Below are 26,942 nucleotides of genomic sequence, written 5' to 3'. Positions count from 1 at the left end.
AAAACCGCGAAATTGCGTCATTGTCTGGCCGCGTCTATCGATAGTTGGTCCGGCTGATAGACTTTTTATTCGACTTTAATTCAATGTAACGATTGTTTCGCGGGTTAGAAGGAATTCTAGGAAGTTGCGTAGCTTCTTACTGTCGTTTCAGAAGAAACAATGCAACGACTTTCGGCCGGCGATAACGCAACTTGGTGTATTCGAAGATTGTTTCAGACTCGTAGACTCGTTGGCGACTATCTTTGGGCTCGCTCCATTTTCGCGTTCGAGCTACGTTTTTACAACGCGAATTCGATGTCTACACCCACGATTTTTCTCCCCTGAATAATACTGGTTACATGTTAAACGAAAATAACATTTTCTCTGAAGAAAAATATGAGGTGGTGGAATTGAAGCGTGTGTTGTTTGAAAAATTATCGCCGGTCGCGGAGAGGGAAGTATTATCACGTTATACAGTGATTTTTATGTCTTTCCCATGGTGTTTAAATCTCTCGTCTATTTGTGCTAACTGAGAAACGTAAGCATATTAGTTGATTTAACCGAGGTTATTTACATTGCCGACTATAGAAGAATATTTTGGTAGAATATTTTAATAGAAATGGGAATTTAAACAAACACCAGACGAAGACAGTGAAAGGGCAAAGGCGTAAATTTCGTGGTGAACCTTTGCAATTTCAACATCCCGGATTGTTTCGCTGGAAAATAAACGAGCGGCAATTAGGTAACCCGTAATTAGAACAGTTCAGCCGAGAAAGTTGCACGTTACCGACAAATAACGTCTTCCTTTCTTCGAATGCTAACTGCGCTTCCAGGTGAAAATAATATGACCGTTAAACAAAAGGAATGCGAATCTTATATTTCTTCGATTCAATTTCATCGTGTCGCTTCATCCGGCCATAATTCGTATCCGCTATAAAAACGTTCTAATCGCATCGAGAAAGAAGAAAATAACCGATATGGAAGATAAGAAAAGTTTAGGAAAGAAAAGAAGAAGGACTGATCCATCCCACGCCACGCTTTGAATATCTCTTCTCTTCTTTCTTCTTTTATCTATCTGGACCCTTCTATCTCATCCCCTTGCTCAACACCTTTGTCAGCCACCCTTTCTTTTGTGATTTATGATTGCTCGAAGCATCTTGCCGAGATCATCTAGAAAGCCTCGGGATAAGGAGATAGAGGAAATGTTGGATCGACAGTTCTCTATCTTTCCTCTTCATCGAATAGAAACATGGTTATTTCTTTGGGGAAAAAATATACACTGTCTCACGACAGTATTTGTATAGTTACTAGAGAAAACATCTATATCTATGTTGTATGTGTATTATAAAACATTTAGAAATTTCAGTAGCACTGTAGTAAGACACGACCATTGAGATTATATCGGTCAAACTTGAAACTAATCTGAAAATATATACAGAAATTACAAGACATGCAATTATAGTTTATTTTTTAAATTAAAAAATTGCTAATCTTCAATCGGAAATGGATAAAGAAAAATTCTCATTATAAAATGCAATGTTACGCGAATCAATTGTGAAGCAAGATATACACGCATCAAAGGGCCAGGAATTTTGCAATATTTCGCATGACGATCGACGGGAACTGATTTTCGCTTATGCGGGCGATTCCACAAAAGGTTCGACAGTAGATGGTTACGTCAGCTCTTACAATAGCTTCATCGATTGCGAGCATTGTCCTTTTTTTATCGATCGTGTTATCTAGTCACGTGCCATTGAAAGATTCGTGGAATTAGGCAGCGAGTCGTACGAAATAAGCGAGTAAAATATTTAAATACGTCGCCTGACTGAATATCAAATCCGGTCTGTGCTCGACGTTCAAAATTTATATTTGCTGCTTGTTGTTCTCTTCAGTCCTCTCCCTCTCTCTCTTTCTCTCGCTCTCTCTCTCTCTCTCTCTCTCTTTATTTTTTTTTTTATTTCGGCGCAGTGCACCTCTGCCGTCATAAATCTACAACTCGTGGAAAATTACGAGGCTAATATTTCGAGTCTAGTTTTATCATTATTCTGTCTCAACGTTACTTCGATTTCGTGACTTGGAATAAAAATATAGTTTAATAAATTCGGACAGAAAAAGGCTGGCAATGTTTCGCCGCGTCGCGAAATTTAATAAAGAAACCCGTCATGTTCCCTTCGTGTTTTCTTGTAACCTTCGTTTAAAAATTTGACGTCGCACTGATTACGGGGAAGCGCGATTCGTGGATCGAATTTAATTCGACTGGCAGTTCTACGGACAGTCGGCAGCTGGTAGAGTACGTTTCCGTTTTGATCCACGTAGGAAAAGGAAAGAAAGAAAAATGATCAACAGGCTAACGAATAGTGAAAACAATGTGAATGAAATATCTAAAATTATTCTTTGATAAATTCCTAAATCACTTCAGTTAAAAAAATTAAAAGCTCTTTTATTGTCTTTTCAAAAGCATCTCAATAAAACGTGTAACTAATTATCAAGCAATCAGCAACTACGAGTATCTGATACAAATGGCGAAAATTCCAAACGTAATAAATGTCGCAATGAATCAACAGCGCTGGCTGCTTCAAATAAATTACGTGGAGTAAACTACGTGCGGGCTGCTTGGCAGGCGTCATTTGTACCGGTTCGCCAGGCATAATTTATTCGCGAATTACGCGTCAATGCATCTGCCGTGCAGGAAAGCGCGACGAATAGTCAATTGTAAAATTGTTATTGGTGGTCCAAGTCTAAAATACGTCCTGCTACCGTAATTTACCTCGGTCCATACCCTTCGTCGCGACCCTCTCGCCGGGTATAAGCGGTCGAACGACATTAAAGCTCGTGCCATTGTTCCGACGTGTATTCACTCCGAACTTCAACCACGACCGATGTCAGTTGGCACAGGGTTGGCTGGGATAACCGACCAACCTATCACGCGTCAAAATAAACCTTGTTTCGCCGAATGCGCGGCAAGTCATGTGGAAAAAATATCGCGGACGAATACAGACAGCGTGAAAAAATACGGTGTCAGGATAGTTCACGTCATGTGAGCCACGGTTCTCCGATATTTACCGACGAACAAATCAAGTGTAGACACGTTCGTTTTACCAAGAAATTGGGCTAGATATGTTACGAGATTCTGTGTGTGTTACGCTATTTCTCGTTCGTACATTTCTCATTCGCATTTCGATGATTATTAAAGTGTATATACTTTAACCTCTTACCTTGTTTGGAAGTTGTTTGGAAGAAAAATTCGGTCCTGAATTTCAATTTTCAGGTCGAAGAGTGTTAAATATAAATTACACGAATATTCCGATGTTCGAAATAAGAATAACTAACACTCATATATGCAGGTTACTACTAAAAGAAGCATAGAGATCGAAACGAATTTAAGTGTGAGAAACAGGTTAGATATTATTGGCTTCGTCTTATTTAAGAACTCGAATCGGGGCATTCTATTGGATGTTCGAAGATATTCCGACCCAGATATTTAGTACCGCGAATAGCAATATCGCGTAAATAATTCGTATGTTCGACTGTTATATTTAATTGGTCGATTCTGTCGCCATATTTAATTTCGGTCTCTAACCGTCACTCAAGATCGACACTGACACTATGTGCTTTTTAGTTTTCACAAGTTTGCGTTTATTCAAATAGCTACACAGCTTTAAACGATCTAAAACGTAGTAGGGAACAGGTTAAATGTACTCACGAAGCTTTATTGCGTGTGTCAAGTGTTGCCAATCTGCTGCGTAGGCCGAGGGACGCGGTGTCGTGGGAAATCGATGGATTTATCGATGGACACGTGACGATCGGTGGAGGATTTTCGAAAAGGTGGACGCAGAAGGGCATGCGTGGTCGGTTTCGTTCCCGCGGCACGCGTAAACATAACCTCTATGGCGGTCGAATTTTCATCGCGACGACGTAAACACAAACACCCTATCGAGGCAGCGGCCGGCGCGCGACTGCCACTGGTCCTTCGGCCGTCGACTCACGAAACTACCCGAAATCAACCGATCCGCGTTTCGAGCCGGCCACGTGCTCCTGCCTCTGTTACACATGCGCCTTCCCACGTGCTCCGTCTGTCCTATAAGGATACCGCTAAAGTACTAGTCAGACGCAACATTTTCTGTCTTCCTTTAATGGACTTTTAATTAAAATTTCTGAAATTCAAAGCATTATTACGCTTTTTAACCAGTGTGTTTATTGGTCTAACTGCAAAAAACTATGTTTCAATTTACAGCTGTATAGATTATTAAAGATAAATTAGATTTTTTATATTTTTGAAAGTATATACTATATAAATTCGAAATATTTAAAACAAAAACTGGATTATGTAAGTAAAAACCTGACAATATATATCAATATAAAAATAAATACAGAAAATGAATAACATTTATCGAAAAATGTTATCGTTATTAATATCACTAAGCAGCTAATCGTATGTATATTTACTTATATCTACAGTTTTTAACAAAGCTAACGTTTCCTCTGGGAGCTGTCCACTACTTTCACATTTTAGATCCTTAAGCTACTTATTATGAGATCTGAAGACACCAAGAGCAAATCCTCCATACATTCCTTCCTTAAACATTTTCTTGTATCATACTGCCTATAATATTTTATAGCTTTGTTTGTTGAAACATGTGACAAACAATCAATGCTTATGAAACAATTGCTACTCTACTACAATAACTGATTTCTTTTTTTGGTCTGTTCTCCATTGTCCACAGAACGTTCGCGAATTCGACCGTTCGATTTTAAAATTAAATTATACAGAAAGTTACAAAATGTAACATTAGATTTTTACAAAAAACCAAAGAACTGAATGTGTAGTATAAGACGGACGTGAAATTTTGACCAAATGTTACCAAATCAAATAGTTTTACTTAAAAAATCAAAATACATTTATTAGAAAATTGGCTATTAGGTATTAACTGAGTCTGTTCGTTCATCTAGTCAAATTTTTTCAAACTGTCTGTTACAAAGTCTGAGTATGGATGTTTCTATACAACATTTGTGACGCATGAAGTAATTCATTGTAAATAACATCACTTACTAGAAGAAATATCGATCGTTAAATGGTATTCTTGAAGACGGTAGAAATTGCTTACTTTCGTTTATATATTACCCTACTTAAACAATTTTCATAAGTAAATAGCAACCTAATTAAGGATTTAGGAACTTAATAATACTGAGCATTATGTAATAAGAAATGGCAATTTTCGATAAATATTTCAATTTCAATGTTTGAAATCTTAAATAAAATAACGGTTTCCGACGAATTTTTTAATTTAAATATCTGAAACTTAAAACAATAGAATGTTTTTATACGAATTTCTAAATTTTAATATTTAAAAATTAGAACGATATTACGTTATTTAATGAACAATAGAAATATTTAAAGTTTTTGGAACAGCATAAATATGGCTTTTTTATTAGCTTGAAAAAAAAGACAGAAATGAGTTCTGATTTATTTTTCCCCTATTTAGAATTTCATTTTATTATTTTATTTTTAAAATATTAATAATTAAATACGCGATGATATTCTATGAATATTAGATCAAAGTGTCATACAGCTTACACACCATGTAGAGATTTATTGATTTCAACTGTAGAACAAAGTTAACAACTTCTCTTTCTTACTTCCTTCTTCCGCCACAACTTGGCCACAGGAAACGGTAACGACTTTTCAAGTAACGTTAAAGTAAAATTCATTTTTCGGAGTGGCGAACGGTATTCGACAGTAAGCAGAAATGAAATTGGCATGACTTACAACTTTTACCATTGAGTACCGTTATACAAACTTCTTTCTATTTTTTTCCACCGCAAATTTAAATTGACTTTTTGCTTTGCTGCGTATAATTCAGCTTGTTAAATATTTAACGAAATCCAGAGCCAGGCATCTGTAAAATAATCTTATCTCTGACTAGATGAAAATTTCATAATAATTTCCCATTATTTACGCTAAAGATTTATAAGGCGAAAGTGGTTGCAGAAAGTTCATGAGAGTTTTAAAGAAACCTAGCAGTCGTCCAGATTAATTAGGACCAGACAAACAGAATTTTATATCCGTCTTTAAAACTTTCTACTCTTCCACCGCAAAGTTGATGCAACTCGAATCTCAGAACTCTTTGCATTAATGTATGTGCCCGTTATACTGATCGACAAGGCTCCACGAAATCGATCAACGTCTCCACTGACACCACAGTAGAGTGCATCAATTTGATGTACGTTCATCTATGCCCTACGTCATAATAAAATGAAAGTAAAATTAAAAACACAAACTCGGTACATCCTCACTATGCGCATCGGCACAACCTTTTTTGCAAGTGAACGCTATAAATCGATTTAGAATCGCCATACCACACGATCTGTTAGGACGTGGTGATGACATATCCGCATATGTTCGATTTCGTCGATCGGATATGGAATTTTAGACGAGAAAATAAGTTTGTATTATCGATAAAAAATGGTCGTGCTTATAAATGGAAAAATTATTGCACGCCGATTTTCTTTTTTTAAAATCAAAGGGAAGGTTAAAAAAGAGATGGTTCAGGGACGTCAAGATTTTACGAGAAAATACACGCGAGAAACTTATACGAAAGTCTACTAGTTATTACCTTTTTTACCATCCATCCATCTCTCCGAACACATGCAGGAATAAGGAACACGTGTCGTAAACTAAAAGCAGATTTCAGCAACTTGCATATCATAACGTACGACCTATATATAAGACGTCTGATTACCTGTAATAAATATTTGGATATTTGCCTCTATCTTATAACAACTTTTACTCCATTACTATTAGCAATTTAAAGAAGATAACAACATTCTATAAAAACAAAATGCAAACTGGACCAGAAGTGACGAATGACTTTCACATTTAAAAGTCTAATTAGACCAGAAGTGACAAATGACTTTCACATTTAAAAGTCTAATTAAAAGAGAAGCATGAAAGGAAGCTAATTAAAAGAACAGAAATATTTAAATTCTTAAAGACATTCATGCCGATTATTCGAAAGTTTTATAGAGAAGAGAATTACGTACCGTTTTGAACATATTCGATGACTCAGGCAGCGATCGTTAGAGGTGAGATTTTCAGGATGTCGTCAAAGTTCTCCGTGGGGTAACTGCACCCCTAACTTTGCCTGGTTGTGTAACACCGACGGTGTGCAAACAGAGCAAGCTCTGGACGCAACAGGTCGCATGACATTTATATTTCCGTGTAGATCAGGACTACGGTTTAGCCGAGACACAAACCCGTTGATAAAACGTAGGAATCGTGCTTTCGAACTGTTAGCTACAATCCCAAGTGAACGAGATAGTTGCTTGTATATCCGAAGGATGGCGACGCGCTCGAACTCGGCAAATGCTTCCTCCGCGACTTTCACCGATTCTTTTACGGCCACATCGGCATATGGAATTCCATTTTTTCTTGTTTATCTATACGACCTATAGAAACGCGCTACGGAATTTCATAGCTTTAAGATTCGCTTTCCGTACACTTAAATATTGTTCTACATGTTGAATTCCAATTCTCAACGACCACTTCCGCTTCTGTAGCTGTATGTCGCTATAAACTTCTATATGAATGTCAATATTTTGTTTTTTTATAGTGGAAGTTTATTACAATTTCGTTACTTTAAAAATTGTTTCTTTTCAAATCAAACAAGTATACCTAGCAGAGTCGGATAATGTTAAGACGAGATCGAAGATTCTAAAACGGAGGTCGAGTAGAAGGAAGAAACTGAAGTAAGAAAGTGGAGTGACGAGAAGATGACATTGCGGTAGGAGAGTTGTTGGCATGAGACACGGTTATCTCACTGCTTCAAAGCGAAAGCAAACTGCAGGCTTATTTAAAGCGGTGACTTCCGTATCCGACTTCCGTTCTTGCCCGGATTCCGCAGAATATCCGCAGGAAATTCCTGGTGCTTTCCGGCCACAATCCTGAAAGAATTTCATCACCACTAAAGAATACATTTTCTAGAAACAGATATTAGAAAGTGAACGTTTATTCACATAAATTTATCGCTTCCTTCATCGACGTTCAGCCGTTTCTTTCGTGCGATTAATTAACCAGCCGACTGGTTTTACACATTGTAATATGACAAGTTCGCTGAGAGGTTTGCACGGTAACTGATTAACACGACGAAGTACAATTCTGTGTTATATGTGTAATAGAAAGCACTGCAAGCCGGGCATAATGGAGAACAAATTGCCGTCGCGTACAACATATCGTGTTATGAGACGAATATACCATAATATGGCCGATATAATTTATAACCGGCTTCAGGACGAAACCGTTCGCCCATTAAATACCATTTCCACGATCGACGCGCTAACACGATGACCGTTCTTCAGCTCGCAATGGCTAAACAGATGCGACCCACGAAACGGAATTACTAATTACCGGCCCGCAATTACGCGTAATTGCCCGGGCTCGATGAGAGGGAGTCAGCTTTTAATAATGGTCATATTCATAAAACGCATACTACACAACGTATATAACACAGCGCGAAAGTTTTCGAAACGGATCAAAGAAATTCTGAACGTTTTGCTGTAGGTACGTTGCGATAATCGTGTTAGAATAATATTTACGCAGTTCGAAATAATAATCTGTCGAAACTCTTGAATCAACTGGTACGTTGCGTACATGCATTAAACGTTTCATTCGCACGTATTTCAATCTTTCAACGAATTTTTCCAAGTTCCCTCTTTTTGAATCATCCATTTCCGGCGCTTTTTCAAACGCATCATCGTATCGTTAGTTGCGTTGAGAGTAACAAGCTGAAGCCGACATCCCTGAAAACATCGATCAATCGAGCAAACAGACGCGCGAATTATTTGTTCATATCTCTTTTGCGCTATGTTCGCACTAAAATATTTCTGGTGTTCTATTTAATTAGCATATCCTTCGAAGTGTCTTGGTCTTCTGGAAACGTTCGCATTCTCACACTTGATCTCGTATATTGTAGAAGTTACGCGGTTCATCTCGGGCAAATACTGATCAGTCGATAGGGATTTTCTCTCCACTGCTTTTACTGTAAATTAAATAATATTTAAAAATAACCAAAATATGATTCCTCCGTGTATCGGTATTAATAGGAAAAGCGATCTTGAAAAACGATAACGGTAACGAAAAATCCTGAAATGAAACTGATGCTCCTGAAAAACCGTCTGTTTTAAATGAAACCAAATTTATTTATTTATTTATTTATTTATTTATTTATTTAACGCGCGTGGACCGTTTGCTGTCGGATATTACATGCATTAAACTACAAAAGAGTACGTACCATTTTTAAGTTACGATTTATACAATTTCATATAAGTTAAGTGAAATGCAAGGCAAATTATAATCGCGCAAGATATAGGTAAACATATGCATTACGATGTGATATAGCAATTACTCTCACAGTTTGACTTACAGTTTGCCATAGAAGAGAAGGAACATTTATGATAGTTAAAAAAATACGAAATTATGGTAGTTCAAAATGATTTTCTCTCGTTTCTTTATATAGAAATATGAATCATTTCGTGGATATTTATGGGAAATTCAAAGAAATTTATACAAAATATGTAAATTACCTATAATATATCATTTCAATATAAATTAAATTAAAATAGATAAATTAAACAAATCTTTGATTACGAAACTAAATAATACTAAATACTACAATACGTTCTTTGTCGATAATTTCGTAAAAAAAATTTATGATTTACCGTCATTTATCAAGATTTGCGTAGGCTTTATTGGTCAGGACACTAATAAAGGCGGTGATCGGTGATGCGGGGCGGCATCGGTGCTGGTTAATTTGGCTTGGTGCCCTTGATTAAACGTCTGTCCCTTATCGGGATTCGAGTACGCCGTCCGCCTATAACCCTTCCGGTATGCTGGCTGAAAATTTATCGGCCGGACGGTGGCAAGGGTGTCGCCCTGGTATTGTTTTTCCGTTATCTTCAGTATGGTTTAGATTACTCGTGCTTCCGTAGTCGGTGCTCGCGACGAGGTTGCCGACCGGAACAATCATGGGCGGCAACGATGTCTGCCGTGTGCCAAACGATAAGCCGCCAGTTAAGCTCGACACAAAAGCGCTCGCTACTGTGTAATAGCAAAGTACTCTGCCCTTGGAAATATTATACTGATGAAAAAGGAACTAATCAATCAACTTCGAGGTCGATTTATTTGAAAATGATTCCTCAAGCAGTAAAGAATTTCGATATAACTTGAGATTTAAAAAATTATACAAGATCAAGATGTGGAAGAATAAGAATTAAAGGTACTTTCTGTTTCGTTTCTTTTTAATTGAACTATTGCAGACTTTGATCGATCGATTCTTCGACGAGGAAGGAAGTGATATAAAATCAGAAGTTAACGTTTATTTAATGGAGGTGGGATTCGACGGTTGCCATGCTATTTGAAAGTCAAATTAAACGAGTAAAGAAAGGGTAGAGACGATCGTAACGAGAATGAATGGGAAACCGATGGTTGGAATCGCTGAAGATCGATAAGAAGTGCTGAAAACGACGCTGAGGACTCGTAAAACGAAGAAAGGGAAGAATGCTATATAGCAGACAGGATCTGTCATACTTTCACTCGCACGAGATTCGATTTGTCTCGTTCATCTACCATTCATTACTCAAGTAACGAACATTTCCTCGTACTGAAAGTTTACATTAATTCGTCCTGATTTCAAACAAATCGCGAAACTCGTCGATTTAAAGGACTCAACGACACCGAAACGAAGAAAGTTCAATTAACAAGATAGATCGCGTCTTGCATGTCGCAACGCGTCGTACGGCGTGCGAAAATCTGGTTAAACGCGTGTACACCCCATTTCCGCTCACATCCTACTCACGAACTTCTGTTGTTATCAGATTCCGAGCGTAAAGTCGACGCGTTATCCGCGATGTTGGCAGAGTCACGAACTTCCTATGAATCTGTGTTTCTGACTGGCTCGGCCGCGTTACGTATCGCTACCACGTCGAAAGCTTCTGTTTTCCGATCGAGACGTCGAAATATCACGCAACGACTGAGTTTCTTCCTCGAAAGTAACTACTTTTGACAAATTTCGCTCGTTCTCAGACTCTAGCTGTATTTCTACGAGCTAACAAACACACGTCACGCATACCTGATATCTTTCTTCTTTTATCATTTCCTTTCTTCCCTATCTTTCGTCTTCTGTTCGTTTTAAAGGCAATCTTTTCCAAGACAACGACGACATTCCATGCAATCTACCGTAACGACCTTTGATGTCGAATCTCCCCGTGGCCAATGAAGATAATGTTCGTGTCTCCTGTCCGTGACCTGAGTCGATAGTATCTCATGATAACGAGAGAAAAGAATTCGTTAACGAGCCTCACGAGCACGAGTCAAAGGGTGGGTGGAGTTTCGCGTGCGTGGTCGGCCAAGGTGTCAATGTTAATTGCGTCGAAGAACTTTCACGTCTTGAACAATTCCGAGCTGCCCCGTCGTTACGTCCATTCGTTTCAGATATTCGACAGCATCGACGTTGATCTGCTTCAACAAGTTCTCTAGGATATGAGCGCGGCAGTACTGTCAGCCACGAAGAATAGTTCAGCTTTCCTTTTCGCGGAGAACAATGATATTTAAAGGCATTTCTCGTAGCCAATTCGACAGCGATTTATTATCTAACCGCGAGAGAGAGACTTACAAATTCAGCGCATTCACCGCGGCCCACCTTGTCAGGCGAAAATCACGTTTCTCCTTCAAATTCACCTCAGAAATTCGCATCCATCAAAGTCTTCCTTTCCGCTTCCAAATTTATTCTGCTCGTCCATTTCGAAAACTTCGTCCATTAATATCGCTTGTTGTCCCGTTAAATATCAAACCTGGAATTTTAATTGTTCATATGGTGCCGGGACTGAATCCGACTGGGATATCAAAGTGTACACCACGAAAATTATAAAAATGTGTTATTATTCGCACACTGGTTGATTTCAGCGTATGATAAAATTGTCATTTTTGCCGTGATATCATTTTCGAGAATTCTAGGACGTACGTTGTCGTAGATAGCGCATTAGCGCAAAGTGAATTCAACCTCCCTCGGAGCGCGTTACGCCATTACGAGAATTACCAACGCGACTGCATTGCCTCTCTCTGTTTTTCTCCGTGTTACCGTAAAATTGCCCCGTTTATTGGGATTCATTGTTGTCCTCGTTCGGCGGCGCGCTCTGCCGTATTTACACGAGCTGCAACACTCCAATCGGACGAAGAACGGGATGAGTGTCGGCTGCCAGTGTCGAATTAATTTCCGTCGTGCAGCATCATTGTCGCCCCCCCCCTCGGACCGATAAACGTTTTCGAGAGACGTTACCGTTTCAATCCCACGTCATAGTCGGCGTTTCACCGAATAATAGCTTCTCAATAAGCTGAAAATATTGTCGAGCTCTTTGTTCGCGATCATAATTAAAGTTTCAATTTCTTTTGTAAATAGTAACTCATTATCGATGAATGCGAAACACGTTCCGTGCGTGATTTATGTGTGAAAGGAGAGAAGGACGCAACTTCCACGCAAAATACTCCGCTGCAAAGAGTCTCTTTTGTTACGTTTTCAGCGGCGTTTCATTAAACGACGCCATTCTGCTAGGGATGTTTATGTCGTTCGTTGAATCAGGTATTGTTCACTTAACTGGCACGATCCTAGGTGTAACATTCATTTAATGGGCACGATGGGGGCAAAATTGCAGCGAATCATGATTTCGTCGGGTTCCATAGAATTTCACCCCGGGGCCAGGATAATCGGATTCTCGTTGGGAGTGCTTTCATGCGATTCATTAGAGCGCCATTTATATTTCTCGACGGTGAAAAACGAATCAATCGGGCAAAGTATGTTTAATGGCAGCCGACTTCACACGATCTTCTGTCAAATACCAGTTTTAGCGATTGAATTTTCTACATAACATTCAAACGAGAAGCTAAATAAGATCGAGAGGAAAAAATGGTAGAGAAATTGTGTTATATCGTGCGCTTAAAACGATAAAGACGAAACGACGTCGCGTAGTGATTTTTTGTCGCAACTGTACCTGGCAGCGTGCTCCAACTTTTCTGTAAAAAGTTGTTGTTCTACGATAAAACGATACGCCAGTTAACATTATTTACGGCTCGTTCGATTCCATAAAATCAATAGACCAGCATGACGCGTCGATTAAAAAATATTCCAACATCGCAACCATTTTATTGCGATTCAACGAGCCTATCATTTTTATTCGTTCGATTGAATTACGGTCGGTTGCTTATTCTCGAAAAGTACGAACGCGTGTCCTTTCTCATCGACAATCTTAAATGTTATGAAAGCACACTGTCAGCACGTGACAATATCCACTCGTAAAGCCGTCCTTTATCTTTCTCTTATTCAGAGTTTCTCGTAATCTTACGGAAGTTTCATTTCAGGAATATCAGGTGTTCAACAATCGTGTTGTTCAACTATAATCAAATTATACTTGTTTCTATTTATTTTAATAAATTAATAAAAGCCGTGAGAATAATGCATCGTGCTCATCGCGTTATCGTTGTCCACGTACAAAGATAAAAATTATGCATTTACGCGAAAATATTTACGAGTTAATTAAATATATAAGTGGAACCTTTGAAAATAGCAGCTCAAGACGTTTCAATTCACTTGCTGTCGTGTTGGTCGCTTAATAGAATCAGAAGAATTTCTCCGCGGTATTCGCCATGAACGGAAGAAAATTTACGTTTTCATGTTTATTGCTTGTCGTTTTACTGGTATGTAAAATTCGCATTACCAAGTTGCCTGAATCGCAATGTATGTCGCTTGCTTTTAGAGAGAAAAAGAGAAAAAAATGAACGACGATTTTGATGACCGAGAATGAAGCATCAAAGGTTTAAACTGAAATAAACGAGGCATAATGTTCATACAAGAAACGCTGAACGTATCGCGAGCGCATGAGAAACTTTGCAATTTAAACGAGTTAACTTGTTTTTAATTTACGTCACTCCAATGTCCATGACACGATTCTCAACGATAAAATATATAATTCATCTTCGATCGTTACTCATGCGTCTCTTAATGGCGATATGAAAAAAGGAAACAGCAGCAAAATGTCAATATTAAATGAAAAATAATTAAAGTACTCGTATTTATTTTTCAGATGACCGAATCTGTTACTGAAAATGTTTCAATCAACAAAATTCTATCGGTATTTAAGGACGTAATTTTACCGCAATTACGGTCAACATCCAGTAAAATCGCGGAGGAGTTAAACATTCAACAGATGTACGAATCGAAAACTACAATGTCACCACCAATTTTTATGCAATCCAACGCACCTTTGGCAATTAGTATCTTGGTAAATGATATTAATTACATATCAGATAGTATAAGTATGAATAAAATAGATATAAATAGTTCTCTGAATTGTTTACACTTGAAATAAACTATGTAAAACACGGTGATGATTTAAATGCAAGTTAATAATTAAGTATATGGAATATTAATAAGTTCAGGGACAGTAAAGAATACATATTATAACTTTTTAAAATTCTATCTATTAACATATTTAATAATGAGTTAGAATTGAATTCAGGACGGAAATTGTCTTGTGGACGCAAAGAAACATAGAATGATCGAGAAGAGTTTGAAGCATAGAACAGATATGCGAACGTTTGCAATCTAACATAGAGCAAAAGTTTATAGTGACTTGTTTCCACAAAGTTCGTTTGCCTAGTGAAAGCCGCCTGGTAATAATTGAGTTTCAAGCTTAATCGTACAGTTTAGGTTCGGCTTGTTTGCCATGATTTAACCCAAACTACAGGTTGCGCCATACGCCAGATCGCTCCAATCGCAAGTCGACTAACTAGATAAACATGATAAATATAACTTCGTTAAATCGCTGCGCTGTTGTTTGTAACAATACAGAAATTCATCGACGTCGTAATTATAGGATAACATGCTTAGGATAACACGAAATAGATTGTGCCAAAGCTTGAAAGTACATCGTGCGTGCAATGATTCATGGAACTATCTGCAATTACTATACAATACTACTATACTTGTATACTATAAGTATACAAAAACGTCTTATATTTGTGCGTTGTGTAAAACATTTTAAAATTTAATTAGAATCTTAAAGAAACGCGGTTATATCGGTGAAGTTCGGAACAAACCTGAAGATGAAAATAGAAGTTTCAAGATATTTATTCCAAACATACACTTCGTAGAAATTATAAAAATACTTATACAAAAGTTTTATGTATACAGATTTTCGGATTTATTCCAAATTTTACTAACAAAGCCGTAACCGTGTCTCATTTCAATGCTAATGAGGTTCCAAGAGGTTTTCCATATATATCGATCAATTCAACAAAACTGGTTTATAAACAATTCAACGAAACTGGTAGAAATTGCAATTGCAGTTTAAAGTTGCATCAACGTGTCCCCGTTTCTATTACGTTATCGAGTATCGTTGCGAAAAGAACAAGTTAGCGGGGTGGAAAACAGTCAGGAAGGAAAACAGATAGAACTGGCTCCTTACTTATGCACGGATTTATTAAATACAAAAATCGAGGTACTCAAACAGATATAGAAAAGTGGTAGCTATTGTATTCAATGATTGTACACAGGCAAATAACGCAGCGGCCATCAATGCCAACCGCTTGCAGCGTTGGTCCCAGTGGTTGTCCTTGCACAACTTTTCCCTTCCTTGTCTCGTGTCGGCGCGATCGCCAACGCAATGTCAACGAATGCGCTTGTCTAGCCACGTTAGCTCGTGTAAAACCCACCTTAGAAAGGCCCGATTCGCCAATCAACTGTCTCTATGGCCGCATGGCATCGACCGGTTTCTCACAAGCGATTCGATTTTTCTTTTACAGGAACAACAAGCGACGAGTAAAGAAACGGACGTACAAGGGAATAAGCAGTTTGATCTACAAATGGTACAGAGGAACCTTAAGCAGCAACGGGGATGCGCTACCGGTAGAGACGGACCCCGAGGGACCGGAAACTATCGCGGGCGGTGCTGTTCCTGTTGATACGACAACGTTACTTAAGGGAGTCTCGCCGAGTGCGATCGTACCTAGAGGTGAAATCAAATTAATTCTCGCTGATGCGAAGGCCGTCGAACTTCCGGAAGTACTCGTCACCGTGCTCGAGCTCGATGCTGAACCCTCGATCCTTGTTGGCTCTGTAGTATCTGCAAATAAATTTCGTTACATTGGAATAGAGCATATGTAAATAGTATCGATGTCACACGGTCCCAGTAACATAATTACTGTTGATCTTCCAGATTCTAGATGAGGTTGATTTAGTGGGTTGTTTACAGCTCGAAGCTTTAATCAATTCGAAGGCAAATTCCTATCACAAAACGATTTCTAGCAGCTAGTATCTTTTCCATTTTGTATCGTGGAACAGGGGATAGGTGACAAAGTTTGTTCAACATAACGCGCCCCTAAATATTATTCTCTATCGTATGAAATGTCTAATATCGTTTTATCGACTTTTTACTCCTTCTTTTTCATCAAATATCTTTTGTCCTTATACATAAATATATGTATCAATTACTATATATAATATATGTATCAAGACTGGGAATTTTCTCTTTTTAAATGTTACGTACATATAGACGTATAGATACATTTTTTTAAGGATTTAGAGATAAATCTTACCTGACGCTAAACCAGATACATCACTGGTTTGTTCAGCACTTATGTTGCTTGAAACCGACACATTGGCAACTGCACTGGAAGACACGCTGGCAGATTCAACGGTTGCCGAAGCAGCAACACTAGCAGCAGTCACTGCTTCAAGTGTGGAAGCTTCAGCGCCAGCCGGTACCGGTACCGGTGGAACGGTTGGACCAGCGATGATTATAGGCCCGGTGGAGGGACCTATTACAGCGTTAGCTGACGCTATGCCTATTGTTTCTCTAATTGCCGTGGCCGTGACGTTCGTCGATGCTTTCGTGGTCGATGATTCTTCTGCGCTTTCGATTGCAACAACCGCCTTCGCTGACGCTGCAACGGCGCCTTTCTTTGTTTCTGCTTCGGCTGACGCTGCGTTATTGGTGTCTGCGATAGCGACTGAATTGTCGGATGGCGCTACTAGCGTCACCGCGCCAGCCGAAGCTCCTTTAACGAGGACTGTATCTCCTGGCACAGCTGAAGCAATGGTTGGTTCTAAAAAAGAAAGAAAAGAAAATGAAAAGAAATACAAAATAATAACTTTAGCAACTTTTCATAACGATAGCAACTTTTATCTACTTTTCTCGTAATCGTTTTCCTGAATACGTTCAAATTTATGGATGTATTAAATTTGTGACTTGCTAAAGGAACGTGGTACAGATAAATTCTTGGCTTTATGTATCTCGTAAAATGTTCATGTTAATAGTAAGAGCCAGTACTGTTTGTTTATGTAAGTCGAATAGTTTTAAATATAGCCTTCAGTTGATGGCGCCATAAATATTCAGATTGAATTCAAAATCCTTCGGAACAACCCCGGCTATTTCGTTGCCTCTCTAAACTTTCTAAACCCCGAAGAACAATCGCGCGTTAACTTTTATCCCAAATGATAAATTACTTAGCGTCGTTGGAGATGGAGAGCTAGTTGCGGGAGTTCCTGGAGACACGATGGTCACTGGTCCGGAAGACGATCCCTCGACAACAGTTTTTGTTACGGGGCCAGCAACTATGGTTTGAGCTTTCTTGGCCGGTTCCGCGGGTAACAAGCTTACCGCAGGTGCGACTCCATAAACTGGTGCAACAAGCAATGATCCCGCCGATTGTCCGACGCCCACTATTTCATGATAAGGCCAGCTGCTTGCGCGAACGGACGTTAAGAAAATCGATGCCACAAACCGTAACTGAAAACGGATAAGGCGTGATTTATTAAGACGAGCGTCAGAAACTATCACGTGGGTCGCGGTGACACAATAGTTGAAATGCTTTCTTGTAATCTTACTCGTAAATATCTCTCCCAGGTATTAACTCAAACCTAAAAACACCTTCGCATCAACTCCAGTGAATATTACGCTAATCAAGCGCATACCCTTCTGTATTACCCAACACTATGGAGAGAGAGAGAGAGAGAGAGAGAGAGAGAGAGAGAGAGAGAGAGAGTCTATCATTTGATTTAACGAATCAGGATTTGAACTTTGACCTTTGCCGAGCTCGATTCTATCGAGTATATGTACTTAGGTCCTAAATGCACGGTTTCTCTCCAAGTCTAATGCTCGAACGTCAGCTATTCACAACCACGTTGAGAACTTTCGAAATTACCATTCAAATCTGCGTTATCTCGTGCCAAATGGAAGCTATGTTTTGTTAACGAATGTCAGCTATTTCTTCTCGAGGATTTAACAAACGTCGACTGTAATAAGGATAACTAGATTGATCATAGTTTAAACATGATCTGCTGCCGTGAGTCGTGTTAACGAGACGGCTGATTCGAGAACAATATCCGACACGCATATACACGATCCAGTGGCCACGGATAGAATCACATACGCATCGCGAATTTGCATAACTCGGTTTTCCGGCAGACGTGCCGCGCATGAACACGTCATCGCTGCACCCATCGTTGCATCTACGTGGACAGCATTAGGCCAAATTTTTTTAACGCCACGAGCGCTTCCTCAGAGAAAGAATTCGCTCCCTTGATCATAGGTATTAAGTAGCGATCGAAACTGATCGACGAATCGATGATTGGACTTACGATGAAACTAGGATTGGATGGAATTCGTAACGATGAGAAAATTTTGAAAAATATTGCGTCGATACCGTTCTCTTGTTAGATTCTAGGAAATCGTAATGATAAAAAAAGTTTGAAGATCGATCTTTCATAGCAGAGATTTTAATTAGGAGAATAAATTGATACGCGTTATTATATTTCCGTACTTTAACGTAACGAAATTTCACCGTCATAACTGTCAGACCATTATCACTGTAACGCGACAATTATGCGACGTATTTAAACGGAATCAATGGATTACCCATCTTAATCAAAGTTATAGAACGCGGCCATACGTTTCAATTATCCGACTGTCAGCTAACACCGCGGCGCTCTATATATCAATGAAACATTGGTCAGAGACGGGGAGCCGTTCATATTTCACTGACGACACGAAAGTGCATTACGAGCTAACAGATTAAAGTTTTCTCATCAGGAACTGCTGCACGGATTCCCTCTATTTTCGTAACAATTTCTTCTTCGACTTGCTCGATGAGCTACGATAAAGTTTCTCAGCTTACCAGCAACTTCATGGCTCGGTCCGTTCGACAAATCCGTTTTTCTTTTCTCTTATTATCTCTGTATCCCGCGGAATTTTCCCGCCAGTATACCGTTGTCTACTGAACCATTTCGAACCGGCTTGAACCGTTATATAGTCCATTACGTATAACCTCCGATGATGAGTAAGGAAAAATGGTCACCGCGCCCTGTTTCCCTCGCAAAGATACAGACTCTTTGGAATTCCGTGCGCAGAAAAGCAGAACAAAGACGCTGGTCTGCACGGTTTATGCACGGAGTGCACAATTGCTATGACTTGTTGCAGACCAGTTCCCTGCTGACTACCACTTTCCACTATTAAGATGCGAATCGTATTTTGGAATGTTTTGCAATTTGCTTGCTTGGTGAGAAGTAAAAGTTGCTCCTTTGTACTTTGATTCTTCTCTTGCGCGAGACGGTGAGCTTTGATTACGACGCAGCTACGTTTATTGAAGCGAAACTGTAGTTAGCGCCCGTTTAAATGAACACTTGTCGATTGAATCCACTTATCTGAACGCGAACTGCTATTATGCGAGGAATTATAGGCAGTGGAGAGAATGAGTGGACTTCTATTATAGAGTCTGCAATTATGCGAAGTGTTTGTTCCACCGATGGGATCAGATAAGTGGAATTCTACGATGTACAGTATACTTTTATCATTAAACAATGAAGACAGAATGAACAGATGCACTATTCATTACACAGAAAGCAAAGATTTAGATGTCCACGAACGTTGAAGATTTTCCTAGGATGAAGGAATCCTTTCCAAGAATTCTTAACTCTATATTTATCTCGTATCCAAGTAGTATCTTAGTAAAAAAAAAAAAAAAAAAAAATCAAGAACACGATGTGATGATTTACATCTTAGATGCAGATGTATTCTCATCCGGCACCTTGGAAGATGAAAGCTCACGAGAGCAGTCCTTGCAATCTGTTTCGCAAACGGATAATAAAATTATATTATCGCGTAGCGCGCGCACGTGGAATAAATAGCGTTCGGGGAGGAAAAATAGAGGCCACGTGAAAAAATGGAATTGGTGGCGCGTGGATACGGTCAATTGCTTTTGTATGTTGTAACATTTGACTAGACTTTCAAGGCAGCATTTCCTGCTTTCCTATATCGGTGATCGAACATTTTAGTCCATTGACCGCCGCGTATTCAAGGCCGTCTCACGCAAAATCGAAAGTCAGTTTCGCAACATCTCGCGCGGATTGCATCTTATGATCGAACCCTAAATTCAACCGCAGCTGATCTTTCTTTCTCCCTCTTTCGACCGAAACCTTGGGGTCGATCGTTAGACGTAACGAGGCGAGTATATGAACAACTAAAAGAAACATGTGGAATAAAAAAAGAAAAAAAGATCTATACGTAGCTGCTGTAAAATATGCAAATATATCCGTGGCCCCGTTCTCGGCGCGAAACTTCTGCAACATTCGCGCGCCGTTGCGTGTGCAACCCGCGCCATCGAGATTTCTGATGCAACATTGGCGCTGTACGAGTTCATCGTTTTAGATCGCTGTCTTGATTTACGGATTCAAGTTCCCGACCACGCCCGCTCGCGACAAGCCGCGATAGCCTGGCCACTATGAAACCGACTGACACGCGTTCGTACGGGGTGGATGACGTACACGGCGTAGATATAGGTTGGAAAATAAGAGTATAAAAGACAAAGTCGAAGCTGGGATTTTCATCAGTCGCTTGCTATTTCGAGTTCGAAAGAAGCTCAAGAAACCCAACAAAATGAAATCCCTGGTAAGATTGATTTGCAAACTCGGTTGTAAATACCAACTGTAATCGTTCGTAATCGTTGATAATCACGATGGTTCACGATATTAATGATTATTATTCAGTGTCATGTATAAGTATAATATGGTAACAAGAGGATTTAATTGTGTTTGAAGTTGATCCTTTTCGCCATCGTTGCCGTCGTTGTGGCCTTCCCTGAACCAGAACGAGAACGCCGTGGAATCCTTGCGGCTCCAGCCCTCGCAGCCCCAGCATGGGTTGCTGCTCCCAAAATCGCTGCTGCCCCCGTTGCCATCGCTGCTCCCGCTGCTAAACTCCTTGCGGCTCGTAAGTATCTTCGCTTTAGATCAATTAAGAAAAATTTGAATATCGTGTACAGTAGACAATACCATAGACTCGTATAATAGAGAAAAATGCACAACTGATTATTTCTTGCTATGGACAGATCGATATCCAGGGTTTTTTAGGGAAATAACATTTCGATAGATTTTATTACTCTTTTTTTATTCATGTACCGTCAATATATTTTGATTTATGTATTCATTCGAAAATATGTTTTCATGGAAGTTTGGATACTCCATATTGTTGCCATGAATAATTACAACATTGTACGAAACAGTACAAATTAAATGTAAATTTTCTATTCTTTTTTTCAGCAGCAGTTGTAGCTGCTCCCGCCCTAGCCGCCCCCGCGTGGGGACTGAAAGGATGGTAAATCACTATTTAATATCCCGGCGTAACTGGACCTGAAGTATTACAGTGAACATCGACGATGGGAATTTTTTCTCATCGTGAAAAATTCGAATTTGGCGATTGGTCACACCCGACACCCCTTTTCGGCCGCAACTCCGATCGATCCCCTATAATCGGCGCCATGGAAAATTATACATTTCCCCCTTCCCATTGTAATTTAAATTTTTCTATCAGATAATAAACTTATTTTAAAAACCACAAAAATACCTGCCTGCGTTATTCTTCTTCGAAAACATTAAACCCTGTAATTTGCGAGGCTAGTAAAATACAACAAATGAAAAGAAGCATAATCGAAATATATCGACGGTGTAATCGCTCGTAAACAATTTAATTGAAATGTGTATTATCCAGAAAATTTTCAACGATTCAGAATGTCTGACATTATTCGGTCTTCCGATTTATGTATTAATTATCGTTGTTATATATGCTGCGCGTTAATAACGTATTCACCATTTAAACACTCAAATGGTATGATTAATCAGTTAATTATAAATGTATGACATTAATGCAACAGTTGGTGCTGTCGCTTAGCTAAAGAATCGATTTGATAATTATCTCATGCCAGAAGTAATTGAACTGTGATAATTAAGTATGTTTCCACGTTGTAATACAATGTACGCCTGTTGGCATATTCTGTATAACGTCTAATTCGGTCATTTTCGTTCTAAAATCTATAATCTACGTTTGTAAATGACGAAACGTGGCCAATTATTTATGGTTAATTGAAACATTTGATATGTATCATTCAATTTTAAAGCGTTGCTGTTCATTATTAACTCTATTGCAATTTTCAAACTTTTGTGTCTCAATTTTCCTCTCGTGTCAATGAACGAACAGATGTTTAATTTTTCAATAAACTTTGCAATGTAGAATTAAAATTCTCAAAATTTTTATAAGAAATTATAGAAAATATCCTATCATTACATTATTATATATTATTTATGATTATAGGAAGATTCGATTTGCTTGAAAATGATTCAAAGAACACAGCACAGACTTAAGTAATATAATGGTACTCGTTAAAGTACTCGTTTATTAAATTTATTTCGAAGAATTCCCTCGTCTACAATTTACAGTCGCTTTTACGCGGTTTACAAGCCAGGTCATAATCAAGGAAAGTAGTTGTACTTTAAATTGCAGTTTCTAAGTTGCAGCTTCTTGGCCATTGGTAGGCCTTCCAAGTTGCGCCGGATTCATTATTTCACGTGTCCTTTCATTGGCAGCGGTCACAGGCTAGGAACAGCGGTAATGCGTTTAACAATCTAATTAGAAACTGGAACAACTGGTCTTCGGAGGACGACGAGTGGTAGATAACTTTTATGGCTAGTTAAATTGTATTAAACTTCACTTAAACGAGTCGTTGTCTCGGTTCGGCTATTAGGATTATACTTGAAATTGAAAGTATTGCAGAAACAAGTGACTGTACAGTGGAGCTTCATTTATTAATGTACAAAAGCGTAACAAGAATATGGCTAGTTACAAGGAGAAAAATTCGCGAAAGAACCTCGTAGAAACTCGAACGCGTTGTTTGTTTAACTCTTATCGAACATATTTAATTTATGAATAAAAAAGAGTTGTTGTTGATTCATTGTTCTCGATATCAGAAGATGTGTTCTGTTATCGAACAACGCTGAGCTTGGATCGAAGTCCCGCGGATGGAGATCGATGAGTAGCCGCTTTCAGGTTCACGAGAGAGATCGTTCGAGTTGTCTTGGAGAATCCAGGGTTACGGTTGACGTTTTACCACAGTAGACCGGCTCCTGGCGCCACCACTGTTCCTGCGGGACCAGCGACCACCGCGGAACCTTCAAAGGAAACAATTTATTTTACATTTCTATTTTCATGTAATTTTTTTCGCTACTCTAATAAATCCATACTTTAGTATAATCCTTTACAATGAAGTTTGGTATAACATAACGAAACAGTAATGTACTGTATACTGTACTTCGCTGTTGTATTTAAAATGTTCATTACCAAATTTAATTTCGTTAATCTTCAGAATTAGTCAGAATTATTAACCGAAATGATTTCGAAGTTTCAATAACCAGTATTACCACACTTCGCTGGTCAATCTGCTTTAATTACCAAACTTCACGTACAAGTTTAGTACTACGTTTAGTCGCAGCAGTTCAAAGCGATAGAACGTATCGGTTACCGGCAGCCGGTCCCACGACGGCGGCAGAGCCAGCAGCAGGCCCAACTACTGCGGCAGCACCTGCAGCAGGCCCAACCACGGCTGCTGGTGCAGCGACAGGTCCGATAACCGCAGCCGAAGGAGCCACTGGTCCAGCTACTGCCACTCCAGGTAACACACCACCCAACACCACTGCTCCATTGTGTCCCCAACCTAGGGAACGACGTTCACGCTCGGGGCTGGCTGAGGCGACGGCCAGGGCGACAACAAGGACGACCTGAGATGTGGTTGACATAGATTTAAGTGTATGTAGTTCTAGTTCGGTATATATTATTTAGGCAAAGTCTCAGAATTGCCTTCAACTTGTTTAAATCGTTTAGATTTCAGTATTTCACCCAACTTGTTCAGAGCTTTAAATTATTTAAACAATATCTACGTATAGATCAAGATCAATCTGAACAGGTATGAAAATATCAAGGTAAATGTAAATTGTGGTAAAAAAATCTCATGCAATTATCTAATGCTACTGTAATAGTCTAAGACAGGTAACTATTGTTCGATCAAGAGATTGTATGGAAAAAGAGTGATACAAAAAGTGATATGATTTGATGTTTCTGTGATACTTCGAGACAGGTAGCTACTGTCTGATCGCAAGATTACACAGAAAGAGTGTAATGAGAACAGATAATTAAATCAATCTAGTTGAACTTTCGATATAAGTGAGGAGCTTCGAAGAAGAATATGTCTCACCAAGTATTTCATGTTGATTGCTGTATCTGTCTTCAGCTGACTGGTGACTGATGCTCAACCCTCTTGACACGCCGCCTTATATACGCGATCGATGATCCTGGATATCGTCGATGCAACCTTCAACCCCGCATGAAAGTGGGAATAACAAACGAGACAGGGCGCGGTCACAGACAGCCGGGATTAGAGTAGGCGACATAGCGGAGTTCCGGGTCCAACGTCACACGGACGAGTGCTGTTATCACGCGGAGACGTGTTTCAGCCTCGAAACGTGTGCGCGCGGCCTGTTACCACAATAACGGTTTGTCGCGAGGGGAATAGAATTTTCGCGTTGGTCAGCAACGTACGGTGTGGCAAATTCGCTGATCACCTCGTTCCAAGCTCATTTTCGCCACGAAATTCTCGCCATGTATTTCAACCACTTTGATAAACGTTAATAACTGCTGCACGCAGGTGTAATTGTTAAAATCCGGGACCAAGCCAGGGAAATTCTGTCCTGTCCGAATTATCCGTGGTTTACCAGCGGATAATCAGAGCAACGATGTTTTTCGTGGAACAACCAGCGATTTTAATAGATCCTTTACACGCTCCGGGTATTAAGGGACGTGTTTATATTCGCGATGTGTTGCGAGTTGAAATTTCAATAAGCTAAGCGGTTGTTTAACGAGCTTGAAAAAGCTATGGGGGAATAATGAGCCCATTGTGTTTTCAAAATGCAATGTAGTTATTTTTACGTTTAGTGTACTGTTTTTAAGTTACTTGTTTACTGTAGATGCACACACTGATTTGGGAGATTCTTCAAAAAGGATCAAGTGTAATACACCGTACAACCGTTTCTGTAAAAGTATTAGATATCACATAGTATGCTGATGAGCTTATAATGGCAATTAATCATATTTTTAGAAAATCAAATATTTCTACATGATGTTATTTACATTTATTATTTATGTTTTCTACTTCTGGCTTTCCTGATGCATAACCATTTCAGAAATGCTTCAATAAACAGATCCCTGAATTAGATTTTATAATGCGCATACATATGTATATAGAATAATTGAACCAAGTTACTTTTATTTTTGTTAGTAGAAATAGGCATTTATTAAACATCAATAAGAATAAGCACTTGGTGCAAGACTTTTGCACAGTACTGTACATCACGAGGATATCAAATCACATTTCTCTTTTTTCATTACAACGACAGCTAGCAGCACAATATACGAGACTCAATACATGTTAAGGGAAAAGGGAAAACGAAATGGGATAAATCAATTTCCAGCTACAAATTCTGGGAAACGTGGACACAACGAGTCGATTGTTCGCAAAGAATCCGCATGGTAAAGAATAAACGAGCGTCGATGGCGTGCGAATAAAACAACGGAGAGGGTGGTTGGCCGTTTCGCGTGCGCCCTTTTATTTCGTCTGTACCGTACCGAGCAGTTTTTTCGTGATGACCATGGGTGATTCGTCCTTTGAATCCGCGTTGGCTGGCACCGGTCTGGAACGGCGTAATTGCGCGTGTCAGATTTGTCAAGTTGGAAATCGCGGTGACTTGCGAGCCTTTACGTCGTCCCTGTTTGAATTTATGGCGAGCCACGTTTCCACGAAACGTTGCACTTCCACCAAACTTGGGAAGAGTTCTCTCCGTTGATAGAATAATTGGGGAAACTTCAGGAAGAGAATGCGTCCCAGTATAAGTTGCTTCTGCTGTTTAGGTGGAAAGTTAGGAGGAAGAGATGGCGAGTCGAGTTGGTCACGTTTAGAGTTCTCGAATAATCGAAGAAGCAGGAGTTGTTACGGCAATGCTAACTTCGTGCATTAATATTTGTTATCGTATTAACCACGTCTGCCAATATTATCTTGTGAATGTTCTCTGTAACTCGACATTCAATCGATTCTAAACCAATAACAAATTCAACTTCTAAACCAGTGTTAATGAGTCGCAAAGCCGCCGAACAATTCGCCACTGAACGATGTCGCATTTTCCAATGATGGCACGACACGCTATTGGCTTACTATTGTCATTTTATTATTCTATTACATGGCAGTTGCCAGCGGGCGGAAGTGAAATTCGGCCATCGACGTCCACTTCTCGTTCTATTTGCGATTGGCCCGTTTACGTGACCTTTCGACTAAAAAACTAGTATTCACGGCTAGCGACGAATTTCGCGTGGTTCCAGGGTAACAGAGGATTCCCAGGGGGTGCGTTGAAAATCGCAATCTGAGGCTAGGCGAGAATATATCGAAAAGTCAAAGTCTTTGTGACGAGAGTTGGCGCGGCCGCATTCCTTTTCAAGAATATTCCGTTTGATTCGCAGACGTCATCCTTTCAATGGTTTTCCCGGTCTTT

The 26,942-nt window shown here is 39.3% G+C and overlaps 4 protein-coding genes across 12 annotated transcripts in view; 1 reads left to right on the top strand and 3 right to left on the bottom strand.

Annotated features, from left to right (window-relative positions):
- Positions 1-3,949, bottom strand: part of LOC139990319 (glutamate receptor ionotropic, kainate 2) — a 119,892-nt gene extending 115,943 nt beyond the window's left edge. For all 8 annotated transcript variants that reach the window (XM_072009472.1, XM_072009474.1, XM_072009473.1 and 5 more), the window contains exon 1: positions 3,683-3,949. The gene's annotated coding sequence lies outside the window, so the exon portion shown is untranslated. The remainder of the gene's footprint in view (positions 1-3,682) is intronic.
- Positions 3,950-15,482: 11,533 nt separating this feature from the next.
- Positions 15,483-19,336, bottom strand: LOC139989739 (uncharacterized). The gene is made up of 4 exons (XM_072008282.1): positions 19,199-19,336; positions 17,529-17,811; positions 16,619-17,128; positions 15,483-16,146 (listed from the first exon to the last, which is right to left on the bottom strand). Exons 1-4 carry the CDS (start codon positions 19,208-19,210, stop codon positions 15,881-15,883), a joined length of 1,071 nt encoding a protein of 356 aa, XP_071864383.1. The 5' UTR covers positions 19,211-19,336; the 3' UTR covers positions 15,483-15,880.
- A 1,487-nt stretch (positions 19,337-20,823) lies between these two features.
- On the top strand, positions 20,824-21,918 carry Apd-2 (apidermin 2). Of its 2 annotated transcripts, none has more exons than XM_074111864.1 (3): positions 20,824-20,967; positions 21,117-21,288; positions 21,621-21,918. In XM_074111864.1, exons 1-3 carry the CDS (start codon positions 20,956-20,958, stop codon positions 21,674-21,676), a joined length of 240 nt encoding a protein of 79 aa, XP_073967965.1. In that variant the 5' UTR covers positions 20,824-20,955; the 3' UTR covers positions 21,677-21,918. The 2 variants fall into 2 exon arrangements, with proteins under 2 accessions (XP_073967965.1, XP_071864384.1); XM_072008283.1 differs by having other exon boundaries at positions 21,618-21,918.
- Positions 21,919-23,131: 1,213 nt separating this feature from the next.
- Apd-1 (apidermin 1) lies at positions 23,132-24,734 on the bottom strand. Its single transcript, XM_072008459.1, has 3 exons — positions 24,599-24,734; positions 23,870-24,125; positions 23,132-23,519 (listed from the first exon to the last, which is right to left on the bottom strand). Exons 1-3 carry the CDS (start codon positions 24,608-24,610, stop codon positions 23,455-23,457), a joined length of 333 nt encoding a protein of 110 aa, XP_071864560.1. The 5' UTR covers positions 24,611-24,734; the 3' UTR covers positions 23,132-23,454.
- Between the last annotated feature and the right edge of the window lie 2,208 nt (positions 24,735-26,942).

This window comes from Bombus fervidus, chromosome 8 (assembly GCF_041682495.2).
Source record: "Bombus fervidus isolate BK054 chromosome 8, iyBomFerv1, whole genome shotgun sequence".
NCBI lineage: Eukaryota > Metazoa > Arthropoda > Insecta > Hymenoptera > Apidae > Bombus > Bombus fervidus.
Note: the sequence above shows the minus strand (reverse complement) of the source record. Positions and strands in the feature narration are given on the sequence as shown.